At 45.3% G+C, this 12,516-nt stretch overlaps 1 protein-coding gene across 5 annotated transcripts in view; it reads left to right on the top strand.

Annotated features, from left to right (window-relative positions):
• Nucleotides 1-12,516, top strand: part of ppp4r4 (protein phosphatase 4, regulatory subunit 4) — a 33,132-nt gene that overhangs the window by 19,516 nt on the left and 1,100 nt on the right. Inside the window, exons 3-24 of one of the 5 annotated variants that reach the window (XM_084953072.1) lie at nt 1,221-1,323; nt 1,437-1,584; nt 2,013-2,086; nt 2,473-2,579; nt 2,668-2,775; nt 2,959-3,080; nt 3,178-3,300; nt 3,915-4,057; nt 4,147-4,266; nt 4,410-4,487; nt 4,629-4,712; nt 4,775-4,948; nt 5,054-5,159; nt 5,267-5,414; nt 5,495-5,639; nt 5,747-5,785; nt 5,875-5,946; nt 6,028-6,085; nt 6,220-6,237; nt 6,302-6,392; nt 11,545-11,606; nt 11,689-12,079. In XM_084953072.1, coding sequence (XP_084809198.1) covers nt 1,221-1,323; nt 1,437-1,584; nt 2,013-2,086; nt 2,473-2,579; nt 2,668-2,775; nt 2,959-3,080; nt 3,178-3,300; nt 3,915-4,057; nt 4,147-4,266; nt 4,410-4,487; nt 4,629-4,712; nt 4,775-4,948; nt 5,054-5,159; nt 5,267-5,414; nt 5,495-5,639; nt 5,747-5,785; nt 5,875-5,946; nt 6,028-6,085; nt 6,220-6,237; nt 6,302-6,392; nt 11,545-11,606; nt 11,689-12,079 — 2,514 coding nt within the window. Of the gene's footprint in view, nt 1-1,220; nt 1,324-1,396; nt 1,585-2,012; nt 2,087-2,472; nt 2,580-2,667; nt 2,776-2,958; nt 3,081-3,177; nt 3,301-3,914; nt 4,058-4,146; nt 4,267-4,409; nt 4,488-4,628; nt 4,713-4,774; nt 4,949-5,053; nt 5,160-5,266; nt 5,415-5,494; nt 5,640-5,746; nt 5,786-5,874; nt 5,947-6,021; nt 6,086-6,159; nt 6,238-6,301; nt 6,393-11,544; nt 11,607-11,688; nt 12,080-12,516 lie in introns of all 5 variants that reach the window. The other 4 variants (XM_084953071.1, XM_084953070.1, XM_084953069.1 and 1 more) reach the window with 4 other exon arrangements.

Here is a 12,516-nt window from a genome sequence, read left to right as displayed (position 1 = left end):
ACGCAGCTGCAGCCGGAGGCAGAGGGCTGGCGGCTGCTGATGCATCCAGAGCGGAGTCGGAGCCACCATCGGACTGCAGCATGTTCGAGTCAGGGGTCACCAATGTGGAGGTAAACACAGACGACACGAGAGCTCTCGATTAACACTGCTCGTTTATTACTCATCACCACACAACTGAATACTTTTCCCTCCAAAACACAGCAACAACACTTCCTGAGAACTGGGTGTGAGTGGAGCCCTCCAGTGGTCCACCACAATTGTTTATTTTATTCTATTTTCACTTGCTACACATGGGACAGGGGAAAGAAAAGGGAGAAAGAAAGAGAGGTAGGGAAAGAAAAACAGCAGGGAAGAGGAACGGTGCTAAAGGGCAAAAAAACAAAAACCAACAAAACAAACAGACAAAAAAATACATATATCAATCACCTGGATCACCTGTTGAGAAAGAAAAAAGAGAAAACAAGCAAAAAAAAGAGAGCAATATAATAAACAACATCATCGCGATAATCTATGTGTATATAACAGTAAATACTAAATATTGAATATTATTGTAGGATCGACAGCGCACAATGTGCTTTTGCTCACAATAAGTCTGTGGATAGGAACACAAGGTTCACCAGGAAGACACAAGGGATAATAGTTTGCTGTTTTTGGACTGTGCCGTGTGCATTGAAGAGAATAGAAACCTCAACATTGAAGTTTACCTGAAGCCCACACACACCGATCAGTACATCCTCTATGACTCCCACCACCATCTGGGACACAAACTGGAAAACAAAGACAAAGTTTGAAAGAGCAGTGAAAGAAGCTATCTATGTCCACTGTGATCATTTATTATATAGTCAGGTAGACAGTGTTGTGACCACTGATCAGAGCAGTCCCGTCAAGTTTTGTGTTTAAGGCTTTGGAGCATGGTGTCATACATTGACTCAGTAAGACATCTTCCTCCATGCGGCTAGTCAGCTTTAGCTGCTTAGTTGTTTTCCCTTTTCCCTGCTTAAAATAAAGAGTAGTAGTTTGTTGTGTTTCAGCAGTAGTAAGAGCAGTAGAAGATGAAACTGAACAGTGCAAAGCAGCTACCATAGACCAGACAACACATTTCTGACCTGGAAACATTCTGACTACTCATTCTATCTCCCCTCTTTCCTCCCCTCTCTCTTCCCTCCGTCTTCCCTTCTATGTCAACTCTGCATCCCCGCTGTCTCCCCTCGGCTCTTCAGTGTTGGTCAGGAGGTGCAGAGGGTCAGTGTCATCAGTAACCTCCCGAGTCTCGTCCGACAGAATCCAGCTGAAACATTTCGTAGAGTGGTACCAAAAGTTCGGGTAAGTTACCTCTGTCACACTGTACTTCAAGGACATCAGAGTATGGCCACAAAATGACAGGTGCAATGTACAGGTGTGTCTTACAGGTAACCTGTCCTGTCTGTGTGACCCAGGAGGTTCTGAACGGAGCTGGAGCTGAAATCCAGCTGGCTGCAGCGGCGTCATTTTTAACCATCCTTCAAGATGACATCATACTGATCCACACCCACACTTACTCCATCCTAAAGATTGTCTTGTTGCACCTGAACCACAGAGACACAGGTAAAAACCTGAACTTCAGACGTGACAACAAGAAAAAAAGAAACCCTGGTTTGCTGGGCTCCTTTCATTGATAATAGTTTCAAATGTGTCCAGGTCCTTTCTCCCTGTAGAGATCTGTAGGTCCTGATGAGAAGGTGTGTGGTTGCGATTTTTGTGTAAGTGCTATAATTGTGGTGTTATTCTTTGATGGACTTTTCCAGTCTACGGTGTACGTATGACAGCTGGGATAGGCTCTAACCTCACACCCCAAAGACAATATTCAATAAAAGCAACTTTTGCTTGCTCCAGATTTTAAGAATATTCCATGGCTTATAAATGATGACATCATTTTTACACTGCCAACATACAGGTATAAAACATCTGTATATCTGACATTCTGACATCAAAGTTGCCTTGTTTGTTACTGATTTTGCCATCTTCATTGACAGTGGTGAGCAACGCCTGGCTGGAAACTCTGCTATTAGCTATCAACGCTCTGCCCAAAGAAACCATCAAACAAGAGGTCAGTTAATGCTGGCTAATCAGTTAATCCAAAATGCTGCAGTAAGAGTACTGACAAGGACTAAAAAGAGAGAACATATTTCTCCTATTTTGGCTTCCCTTCATTAGCTCCCTGTTAAATCCAGAAATTAAAATCCTGCTCCTCACATACGTCTTAAACAATCAGGCCCCATCTTATCTTAATGACTTTATAGTACCATATTACCCCATTAGAGCACCTCGCTCTCGCACTGCAGGCTTACTTGTTGTTCATAGAATATTCAAAAGTAGAATAGGAGGGAGACAGACACTATCTCTACTTTTAAGATTAGGCTTAATTGCAAAAGAATTGACTTGAACTGATTATTTACCAGATTTATATGGTCAATGAAATGCGTGTCTCCACAGGTGCTGAACCCCCTACTACATCAGTCTCAGCTGTCTCACGCTCCTCAGGCTCGGCTGGCCAGCTGTCGCATTTTAGGAAAAGTTGCCTGCAAATTTGATTCCTACATGTGAGCTGCAGCATGTAGTACTCTGTAGTATTATAATACAAAGAGTTCTCTCATTTGGTCTAATACTAACTCTGTTTCTGTGCATCAGCGTAAAGAAGGAGCTGCTGCCTTTGGCTCGTTCTTTATGTCAGGACCCGGAATTTGAAGTCCGAGCCTGTATGTGCCGTCAGCTGGAGAGCATTGCGAGAGCCACTGGGTAATTGCAAGCAAATACTGAATAAACAATCATTGGGTAAAACACAACACTGACCAATCAAAAGCCCTGCACCGACCAGATGAAATCTCACCACTAACCAACCACTAGCCAGACAATAACCAAGCAACCAAAAATCAAACAAAACCCAACACCTACCAAACATATGTGCTGTTTTTCTTTCAGGGTGGATGACACCAGGACAGAGCTTCTTCCTGATCTAGTGGAACTTGCTGGAGATGAGGACAGCAGTGTCCGCCTTGCTGCCTTTGACACAATCATCAACCTAATGGAGATGATGGACAGCGGTAAGTCAGATTTCATGCGGTATGCATAGGTGGCCCAGTATTTTAGTCTATTCAGTGTGTATTTGTAAACAGCTGGTTTAAAAATTCTTCTTCTCAGATGACCAACTCCACGTTGTCATTCCTTTGGTGATGGCGGTGTGTGAGGCCTCGCTGCAGGAGGATGAAGCAATTATGGCATCTTTGTCATTCCAGTTTGGGAAGCTCTGCAATGAATTGGCAGGTAGGACCAGAGAAACAAAAGTCATTTGTTTAAATTAATTTTTGTTAACCCCCAAGGACCTGGAGTCCACATATATGGACATCACATTTTGGGTTATTTAGACCAAAATACTCAATTTTGCTCTACAAGGGCCTGATATCCACTTACGAGGACATTATACTGCTACTGTTCTATCGAAATTTTAAATGAATATCCTTATATGTGGCTCTCATTTTTCTTAGAAACAAAAATTAGGTAAAAAAAAAAATCTGGTAATTCTTTGTTTTTACATTCACCAAGTCCCAATCAACCCAAATATCAAAGAGAAATTAAAAACGCATGCGGTCAAAGAGTTTGGGTCTTAGGAGGTTAAGACATATCAGGAATGTGAAAGGTTGCAAATAGCAGCAAGTCTGGGAGTTCAGTGAGCTCTACACTTCTAAAGTTACCCGGTGTGAAAGCCTTGCCCCTATAGAACACCAGCACTGCAGAATATCTGAACACTGCCTGCTGAGGGACAGGAACCTGGAAGGAGTGCTTGAAAAGAGCAGTCTGTTGGGATCCACAGAAGTGATCTGAAACACTCTGTTTTAGATCACTTCTGTGGATCATACTGTTTGATGATCGTGTTTCAGGCTCACTGTCAGATGAGCAGAAGAGTCATTTACTGCAGACATTTAAGGAGATGTGTACCACTGGACTGCAGACTGATGGAAACCAGACTGATAGCAACAACGAATCGACGCTTATCCGCTGCAACTGCTGCTACAACCTGCCGGTACACACGTGCACACAAACCCACAGACAAACACTCACAGTTCGTCAGCTCTTTAGGTGGTGGGGTCACTTCCTGTTCTCTCCATCCAGGCTATGGTGGTTTTTGCAGACACAGCTCATTTCCTATCGGAGCTGTACCCTTCTTTCTCTAGTCTTTGTAGTGACCCAGAGGTCTGTGTCCGGCGCAGCGCAGCAGCCAGTTTCCACCAGGTGAGATCCAGGCCTGATTCCAGATGGTCTATCCTCAGGGATTGGGCCTTTTGGCTGAGAAAGAAAGACATAAATGATCAAATAAAATTGCTAAATGATTGCCTCACTCTGATTGACTGCTTCCTTTCCCGCCTTGCTGTCAGGTGGTCAAGTTGCTTGGTTCAAAAGTCCAGCTGGTCCACAAAGAACTTCTGTGTCTGCTTCAGGATGATGCACTGGAGGTGAGCGGCAATGCCCACTATCACTGTTTCACCAATCAGGATTTAGGGCCAAATGCCAATAACTTTCTGTGATGTCACAGTTTAGAAAATCATACATCAGGTTTTATTTGAATAAAGTGTTATGTTGGATTTTCTCTTGAGGTGCTGGATGCTCTGATGACTCATGTAGAAGAAACTTTGGAGGCAGTTCTGTCACGAGGAGAGAACCAGACGCTGGACAACAAGGTGAGAAAATAAAAAATTTCATTTTCACTTTAGTTTATCTCTCATTGCTTCCTTTAATCAAGTTCCCAGATCTGATGGCAGGACTACTGTTAGCTGAACAGAAGATTGGACGTTCCTTACGTTGGCGGCTTCACGAGAAGCTGCTGCAACGTTATAGCTGCCTGGCAAGACTGCTTCCTGGAGAGCTGCTACACCAGAGCTTCTCCCCTCGCATCTTCATTATCCTCACCACCAATGTGAGCACTGCCACATGCCACACCACATCACAGCATGCTACATACAATATCCCATAGCATCCCACAGGTGAACCTGTGACAATAACACTGCTGTTTTGGTTGCAGAAAGTGTTGCCGGTACAGAAGGCGGCAGCTCGCACATTCTGCACATTCCTGCGCTACAACCGCAAACAGGAGCAGCGTCAGGAGATGATGGGGCGACTCATACAAGGTCAGAACATTTCTGGTTCTTCTGGCGCTTTTACTCTGATATTTGAACAGCAGAACATCAATAGGAATGCAGCTAACATGTAAATGCTGACAATCTGATAATCTCAGATCTGGCTCAGGGACGCAGCTACTGGCATCGTCTGAGGTTCCTGGATGTTTGTGAAACTGCCACAGAGATTTTCTCCAGAAAATACTTCAACAAACATTTCCTGATTCCAGCACTGGAGCTAGTCCATGACCCAGTTGCCAATGTCAGGTACATCATACTCATTCTGTCCAATGAGACATTGGCAAATCTGTCCGACATCCTACTAAACACACCTGTCTGGCTTTCAGGTACAAGCTGTGCCAGTTGCTGCCCAGGTTGCGTTCTTCGCTTCGTCTGCCAGCTGACAAACAGCTGCTACAGAAACTTGACTTCTGCGTCCAGAAGCTGCTTTGCAAAGAGAAAGACAAAGATGTGGTGGCCATGATTCGCAAGGTAACGCCTACCAGAGTCCAGACTAGTCCAGATATTCAGGTCTGCAGACTTCAGATTCTGACTGTGTTGTTGATGAAGGTGATCAATGTTTCCATCGTCTTTTCCAGACAGTCTTGGAACTGGACAAACTAGACCTCTCAGAACCTGTAAGAAGTTGCTTTAACATGGAGCTGAAATGAGAATACAGGTTTACTGCTGACCTCTAACCTCCTTCATGTCTTGTGTCTGTGGACAGTTTCATAAGAGGCAGGAGAGGGACTTGTTGGACCAGAAGAAGGAGAAGGAGGAGACGCTGTTGCTGGAGATGGTGAGTCTGAGACCTGCTACTAGACTACAGCCTGAGCTGCCTTGCTTTGTTATAAAAATGTCTTTGTGTTGTCAGGAACAGCTGGAGAGGCAGCAGAATGAAGGAAAACTGAACTCTGACAAACACCCGGAGAGAAAAAGTGAGCTGGGGGGGGGCAGTCTCAGCAGAAATTTAGACCTGCAGTTCAGTCTGTAAACCATGTTTCTTTGACAGGAAGAGACAGCAAGACCAGTCTATCTGCCACCAAGTCCATGTCTGTGTCCTCATCTGCAGGCGCCTCATCCTCCTATGGTGAGACGATGATGATGATGTTAATGATGGTGATGACGGTGATGATGATCCCCTCTCTGTGCAGGTAAAGAGATGAGAAAGGCAAAGCTGTCACGGAGTCGGTCCCTCACCAGTCAGCCGACAACATCTAAACCTGTGACCTCAGACAGATCTCTGTAAGAACATCAACTTCCTCCACCCTCACCCTTAGTTACATAAACCTTCTGCAGCACAGAAAAAATGTGTGTCTCTGTATTAACAAGGCTGATACAAAGGTCAGTCTGAGTCTAGCCTGAGGTTTGAATTCTGCTATACAAAGATCTCATCTGTGACCAACTGTGAATATTATATATAATATTGACAAAGTAAAGACCATTAATACAAAATAAGACCGCATGTAAAATAACATTTATTACAGTAAAAAAAGATCATGCTAATAATGCCTCGTTGGCTGCATGTCGCAAAATGAACTGGTTGCCATTCTTCTGAAGTTTCTTTACAATTGTCCACTTATAGTCCAGTTTTTTTGGTTAAAGCTTTTACCCAGCACATTGCACGCTCCTGCTTCCTACTTGCTTACCGGTAGCTTATACCCACTCTCACACACGAGCAGTGCAATAATTGTTTAGGCAAGCTTGACCTTCAAAATAAAATCAGCACCATTTCAACTAAATGAAATAAAAAGTAACAGATTCCACTTGCAATTACAGCAACGACGACAAAAAATTATATAAACATTATCCTTACGGCAACAGATACACAATGGATGGCATTACCTTGGCCTCCAGTAACACTGTGAGGACCTTGGAGTTATTTTTAACCAGGATATGTCCTTCAATTTACATATTAAACAAATATTTAGGACTGCTTTCTTCCATTTGTGTAATATCTCTAAAATTTGAAATATCCTGTCTCAGAGCGACGCTAAAAAACTAGTGTATGCATTTATTACTTCAAGGCTGGACTACTGTAATTCATTATTATCAGGATGTCCTAAAAATTCCATGAAAAACCTTCAGTTAATCCAAAATGCTGCAGCAAGAGTACTGATAGGGACTAGAAAGAGAGAGCATATTTCTCCTGTATTGGCTTCCCTTCACTGGCTTCCAGAATCAAGCTTAAAATCCTTACTTAACACATAAAAGTCTTGAATAATCATGCTCCATCTTATCTTAAAGACCCGATACCATCCATCCATCCATCTTCATCCGCTTTATCCGAGGCCGGGTCACGGGGGCAGCAGCCTAAGCAGAGAGGCCCAGACCTCCCTCTCCCCAGCCACCTCCTCCAGCTTATCCGGGGGAACACCAAGGCGTTCCCAGGCAGCCGAGAGATATAATCTCTCCAGCATGTCCTAGGTCTGCCCCGGGGCCTCCTCCCGGTGGGACATGCCCGGAACACCTCACCCAAGAGGCGCCCAGGAGGCATCCTTGTCAAATGCCCGAACCACCTCAGCTGGCTCCTTTCGATGTGGAGCAGCAGCAGCTCTACTCTGAGCCCCTCCCGGATGGCCGAACTTCTCACCCTATCTCTAAAGGAGAGGCCAGCCACCCTTCGGAGGAAGCTCATTTCTGCCGCTTGTATCCGCGATCTCGTTCTTTCGGTCACAGCTCATGGCCATAGGTGAGGGTAGGGACGTAGATCGACCGGTAAATTGAGAGCTTCGCTTTTACACTCAGCTCCCTCTTCACCACGACGGACAGGTGCAGCATCCGCATCACTGCATCCGCAGCCCCAATCCGTCTGTCAATCTCCGGCTCCCTTCTCCCATTACTCGCGAACAAGACCCCGAGATACTCGAACTCCTCTACTTGGGGCAGGAACTCATCCCCGACCCGGAGTGGGCACTCCACCCTTTTCCGGCTGAGAACCATGGCCTCAGATTTGGAGGTGCTGATCCTCATTCCCGCTGCTTCACACTCGGCTGCGAACCGTTCCAGTGCGAGCTGGAGGCCCTCACCCGAGGAAGCCAACAGAACCACATCATCCGCAAAAAGCAGAGATGAGATTCTGAGGCCACCAAAGTGAAAGCCCTCCGCCACTTGGCTGCGCCTAGAAATCCTGTCCATAAAAATTATGAACAGAACCGGTGACAAAGGGCAGCCCTGGTGGAGCCCATCACCCACTGGGAACGAGTCAGACTTATTGCCAGCAATGCGAACCAAGCTCTTGCAACGGTTGTATAGGGATCGAATGGCCCATAGCAATGGGCCAGACACCCCATACTCCCGCAACACCTCCCACAGGACACCCCGAGGGACATGGTCGAATGCCTTCTCCAAGTCCACAAAACATATGTAGACTGGTTGGGCAAACTCCCATGCACCCTCAAGTATCCTTGAGAGGATAAAGAGCTGCTCCAGTGTTCCGCGACCAGGACGAAAACTGCATTGTTCTTCCTGTATCTGAGGTTGAACTAGCGGACGAACTCTCCTTTCCAGCACCCTGGCATAGACTTTCCCAGGGAGGCTGAGGAGTGTGATCCCCCTGTAGTTGGAACACACCCTCCGATCTCCCTTCTTAAAGATGGGGACCACCACCCCGGTCTGCCAGTCCAGGGGTACTGCCCCTGATCTCCACGCAACATTGTAGAGGCGTGTCAACCAGAACAGCCCTATAACGTCCAGAGCCTTCAGGAACTCAGGGCGGACCTCATCAACACCAGGGGCTCTGCCACCAAGGAGTTGTTTAACTGCCTCAGTGACCTCGCCCCCGGAAATTGGCGGGTCATTCCCCTCATCCTCAGACTCTGCTTCCTCCTCGGAAGACGTGTCAGTGGGATTAAGGAGGTCCTCGAAGTATTCCTTCCACCGCCTGACAATTTTCTCAGTCGACGTCAGCAGCGCTCCGCCAGCACTATACACAGTGCAGGTAGAGCACCGCTTTCCCCTCCTGAGACGCCTGACGGTTTGCCAGAATCTCTTCAAGGCAGTCCGAAAGTCTTTTTCCATGGCCTCTCCGAACTCCTCCCACACCCGAGTTTTTGCTTCAGCCACTGCCTGTGCCGCATTTCGCTTGGCCTGTCGATACCTGTCGGCTGCCTCCGGAGTCCCACAGGCTAACCAAGCCCGATAGGACTCCTTCTTCAGCCTGGTGGCTCCCTTCACCTCTGGTGTCCACCATTTGGTTCGGGGATTAACACCACGGCAGTCACCAACCACCTTGCGGCTGCAGCTCAATGCAGCAGCTTCGGCAATGGAGACGCTGAACATGGTCCATTCGGACTCAATGTCCCCAGTCTCCCTCGGAATGCTGTTGAAGCTCTGCCGGAGGTGTGCGTTTAAGATCTCGCGGACCCGATACCTTCTTATCTAAATGATATTCAACAGGTACCTTATTAGGGGTAGCAGTAGGCACCATCTCAGTATCCTGTGTGTAATGTCAGGGTCCCTGCTTCATACAATCCTGATCAAACGTTTAAAACCACTTGAAAAATGGCAAAAACTCATATTACGTATGGCTGGAGCTTAACAAGGTTCCATGTAGAGCTTCAACATGCAACAAGAAGAAATGGGAGTGAGACAAAACATTTTTTTGAGCATTAAATTTATTGAGAACAATGCTTAAACTGAAACGGGCTGTTTTACAGCTGATCAAAAGTTTAGGACCACATGCCTTTAAAAGGCCAAAAATGTGGATTCATTGTCATTTTCTGTCAGGAGGTCACACTGTCATGACATTCTGATGGCAAAGGCAAAAAAAACTTTCCCTTTTTGAACGTGGTCACATTGTTGAACTGCATAAGCAGGGTCTCTTGCTGCTTGCCATCACTGCTGAGGTGGGATGCAGTAAGACGTTCATTTGGAATTTCTTAAATGATCCTGAGATTTATGGAGCAGAAGAGTCAAGTGGAAAACCCAAATAAATTTCACTAGCACTGAGCTGGAGGATCCAATTGGCTGTCCGTCAAGACACTGGAAGATCCTCGACCCAAATTAAGGCGTTACTGGTGCCGACTGCAGCCCCATAATCATCAGATGACATCTGAGACTAAAGGGCTTCAAAAACAAAAAATGTCTTCAAAGGCCTCGTCTCCTTGAACACTACAGAACTGACCATTTGGACTTTGCAAGAGAGCACCAAACATGGGACATTGAAAGGTGGAAGAAAGTTTTATTCTCTGATGAGAAAAAATGTAACCTTGATGGTCCTGATGGTGTCCAACATTACTGGCATGACAAGCAGATCCCACCTGCGATGTTTTCTACATGCCACAGTGGAGGGGGCGCCATAATGGTCTGGGGTGCTTTTTCCTTCAGTGGAACAATGGAGCTTCAGGAGGTGCAGGAGCGTCAAACGGCCATTGGCTATGTCCAGATGTTGCAGAGAGCATCCTTCATGACTGAGAGCACTCGTCTGTGTACTAACAATCGGTATTTTTCAACAAGACAACGCTATAGTACACAATTTCCGCAGGACAAGGTACTTCTTCCAGTAAAATAACATCACTCTTTTGAACTATCATGTGTGTTCCCCTGATCTAAATCCAATTGAGAACCTTTCGGGACGGATGGCAAGGGTAGTTAACAAAAATGGACAACAGTTCCAGACAGTAGATGCCCTTCTTGTGGCCGTCTTCACCACTTGGAGAATGGTCCCAGACACCTCATGGAAACTCTTGCATCAAGCATGCCGCAACGAATATTTGAAATGAACAGCAATAACGGTGAAGCTACTCATTACTGAGTTCATGTTTGGAATTTGATTTCTGTTTTGGGGGGTTTACGGGGTTCTTTGCAGGTGTGGTCTTAAACTTTTGATCAGCTGTAAAACAGCCTGTTTCAGTTTAGGCGTTGTTTTCAATAAATTGCATGTTCAAAGAATGTTTTGTCTCACTCCCATTTCTTCTTGTTGCATGTTAAAGCTCTACTTAGAACCTTGTTAAGATCCAACAATGCAAAATGCGATTTTATGCCATTTTTAAGTGGTCTTAAACTTTTGATTTGGACTGTATTTTCATTAATTTGGACTGTAAAGACTTATAATTCTATGGCACTGATTAATCCACAGATGAACATGTATCTTGTTAGTGTCTTTGTGTGTGTTGGAAATTTTTTAGGTTGGTTTGTATAAAATTATCTCTTTTAATTAGAAACCTTTTTTTTTTTTTAACTCTAAACAAGCTCTGAGAAAGACCTTACTCCACACTTTGCAGAATAGCACACCCAGCTTCACGTTTTCAAAACAGTAATGGTTATGTATCTTCTGTAAAGACACCAAAATCTAACCTGACTCTGATGCATCCATCGGTTTGAGAATGGGTGTGTGTTGGCGTCAGGTTCCAGAAGTCCATTATATTCTAGTTGATTTATCAATTGTGTGTTTCAGGAAGGTCAAAGAGCTGAGCAGTGGATCTGCATCTGGGAAGGCCTCCATGTTGACCAGTAAAGGTAGCTTACTGACACTCAGGCCTGATCGACTTCAGAGTCAGTCTCTATATGAGTGTCTTTACTGTTTTCATGTCTCTTACAGATGACTCTTTAAGGACAGCTCACTTCAGCATGGGACCCCAGTCTGCCTCCTCCATGCCAGTCCTGATCCGTAGCAACACTACTAGTCTCCTGGACAGGGCCAGTACGCTGGACCAGAGAGACCACAGGACCAGTACTCTAGAGCAGAGAGACCACAGGCCTAATACAGTTGACTACAGGACTGGTAACATGGATCACAGGAACAATATAATGGACCACAGAACCAGTACATTGGACCAGAGAGACCACAGGACCAGTACCTTGGATCAGCGAGACCACAGGACCAGTACTCTAGAGCAGAGAGACCACAGGACCAGTACCTTGGATCAGCGCAGTAAAACAATGGATCGGGGGTGCGGCATGAAGGAAGGCCAGTCCAGGAAGCTATCCATGTAAGTTCTTTGTTCTAGCATAAACCTGGGTCCTGTTCCACAACATGGAATTAGAAAAAGTGAGTTCAGGTGCTTTGGGACCAAACAGTTCTGAGGATAATTGAGGATAACTTTCAGAGAGCTCTGTTATTTATTTCTTCCTCCATACAGTTAATGTAAGGACAGTTAATGTAAGGGCAAATATCTACTGATGTTTAAATCTTTGCAAACATTAAACAATGGTTTAAACTTCGGTGACTGTCCAAAGTTTTCAGTAGTCAATCTATTAGAGGACAGAAACAGCCATCTGTGGACATCACAGAATTACCATGAGATAAGAACCACATCGTAAACTGTTTGATCCACAGTTTATTTTTTATCTACACTTTATTATCTTTTCCCATTACACTCCTGTTTAAAGTTTAAACATAAATCCTTCCCCATGATCCAGAATTCAG

This window comes from Perissodus microlepis, chromosome 15 (genome assembly GCF_051167445.1).
Source record: "Perissodus microlepis isolate ML-2025 ecotype Zambia chromosome 15, ASM5116744v1, whole genome shotgun sequence".
Lineage (NCBI taxonomy): Eukaryota > Metazoa > Chordata > Actinopteri > Cichliformes > Cichlidae > Perissodus > Perissodus microlepis.
This window is presented reverse-complemented; position numbering and strand designations above follow the sequence as displayed.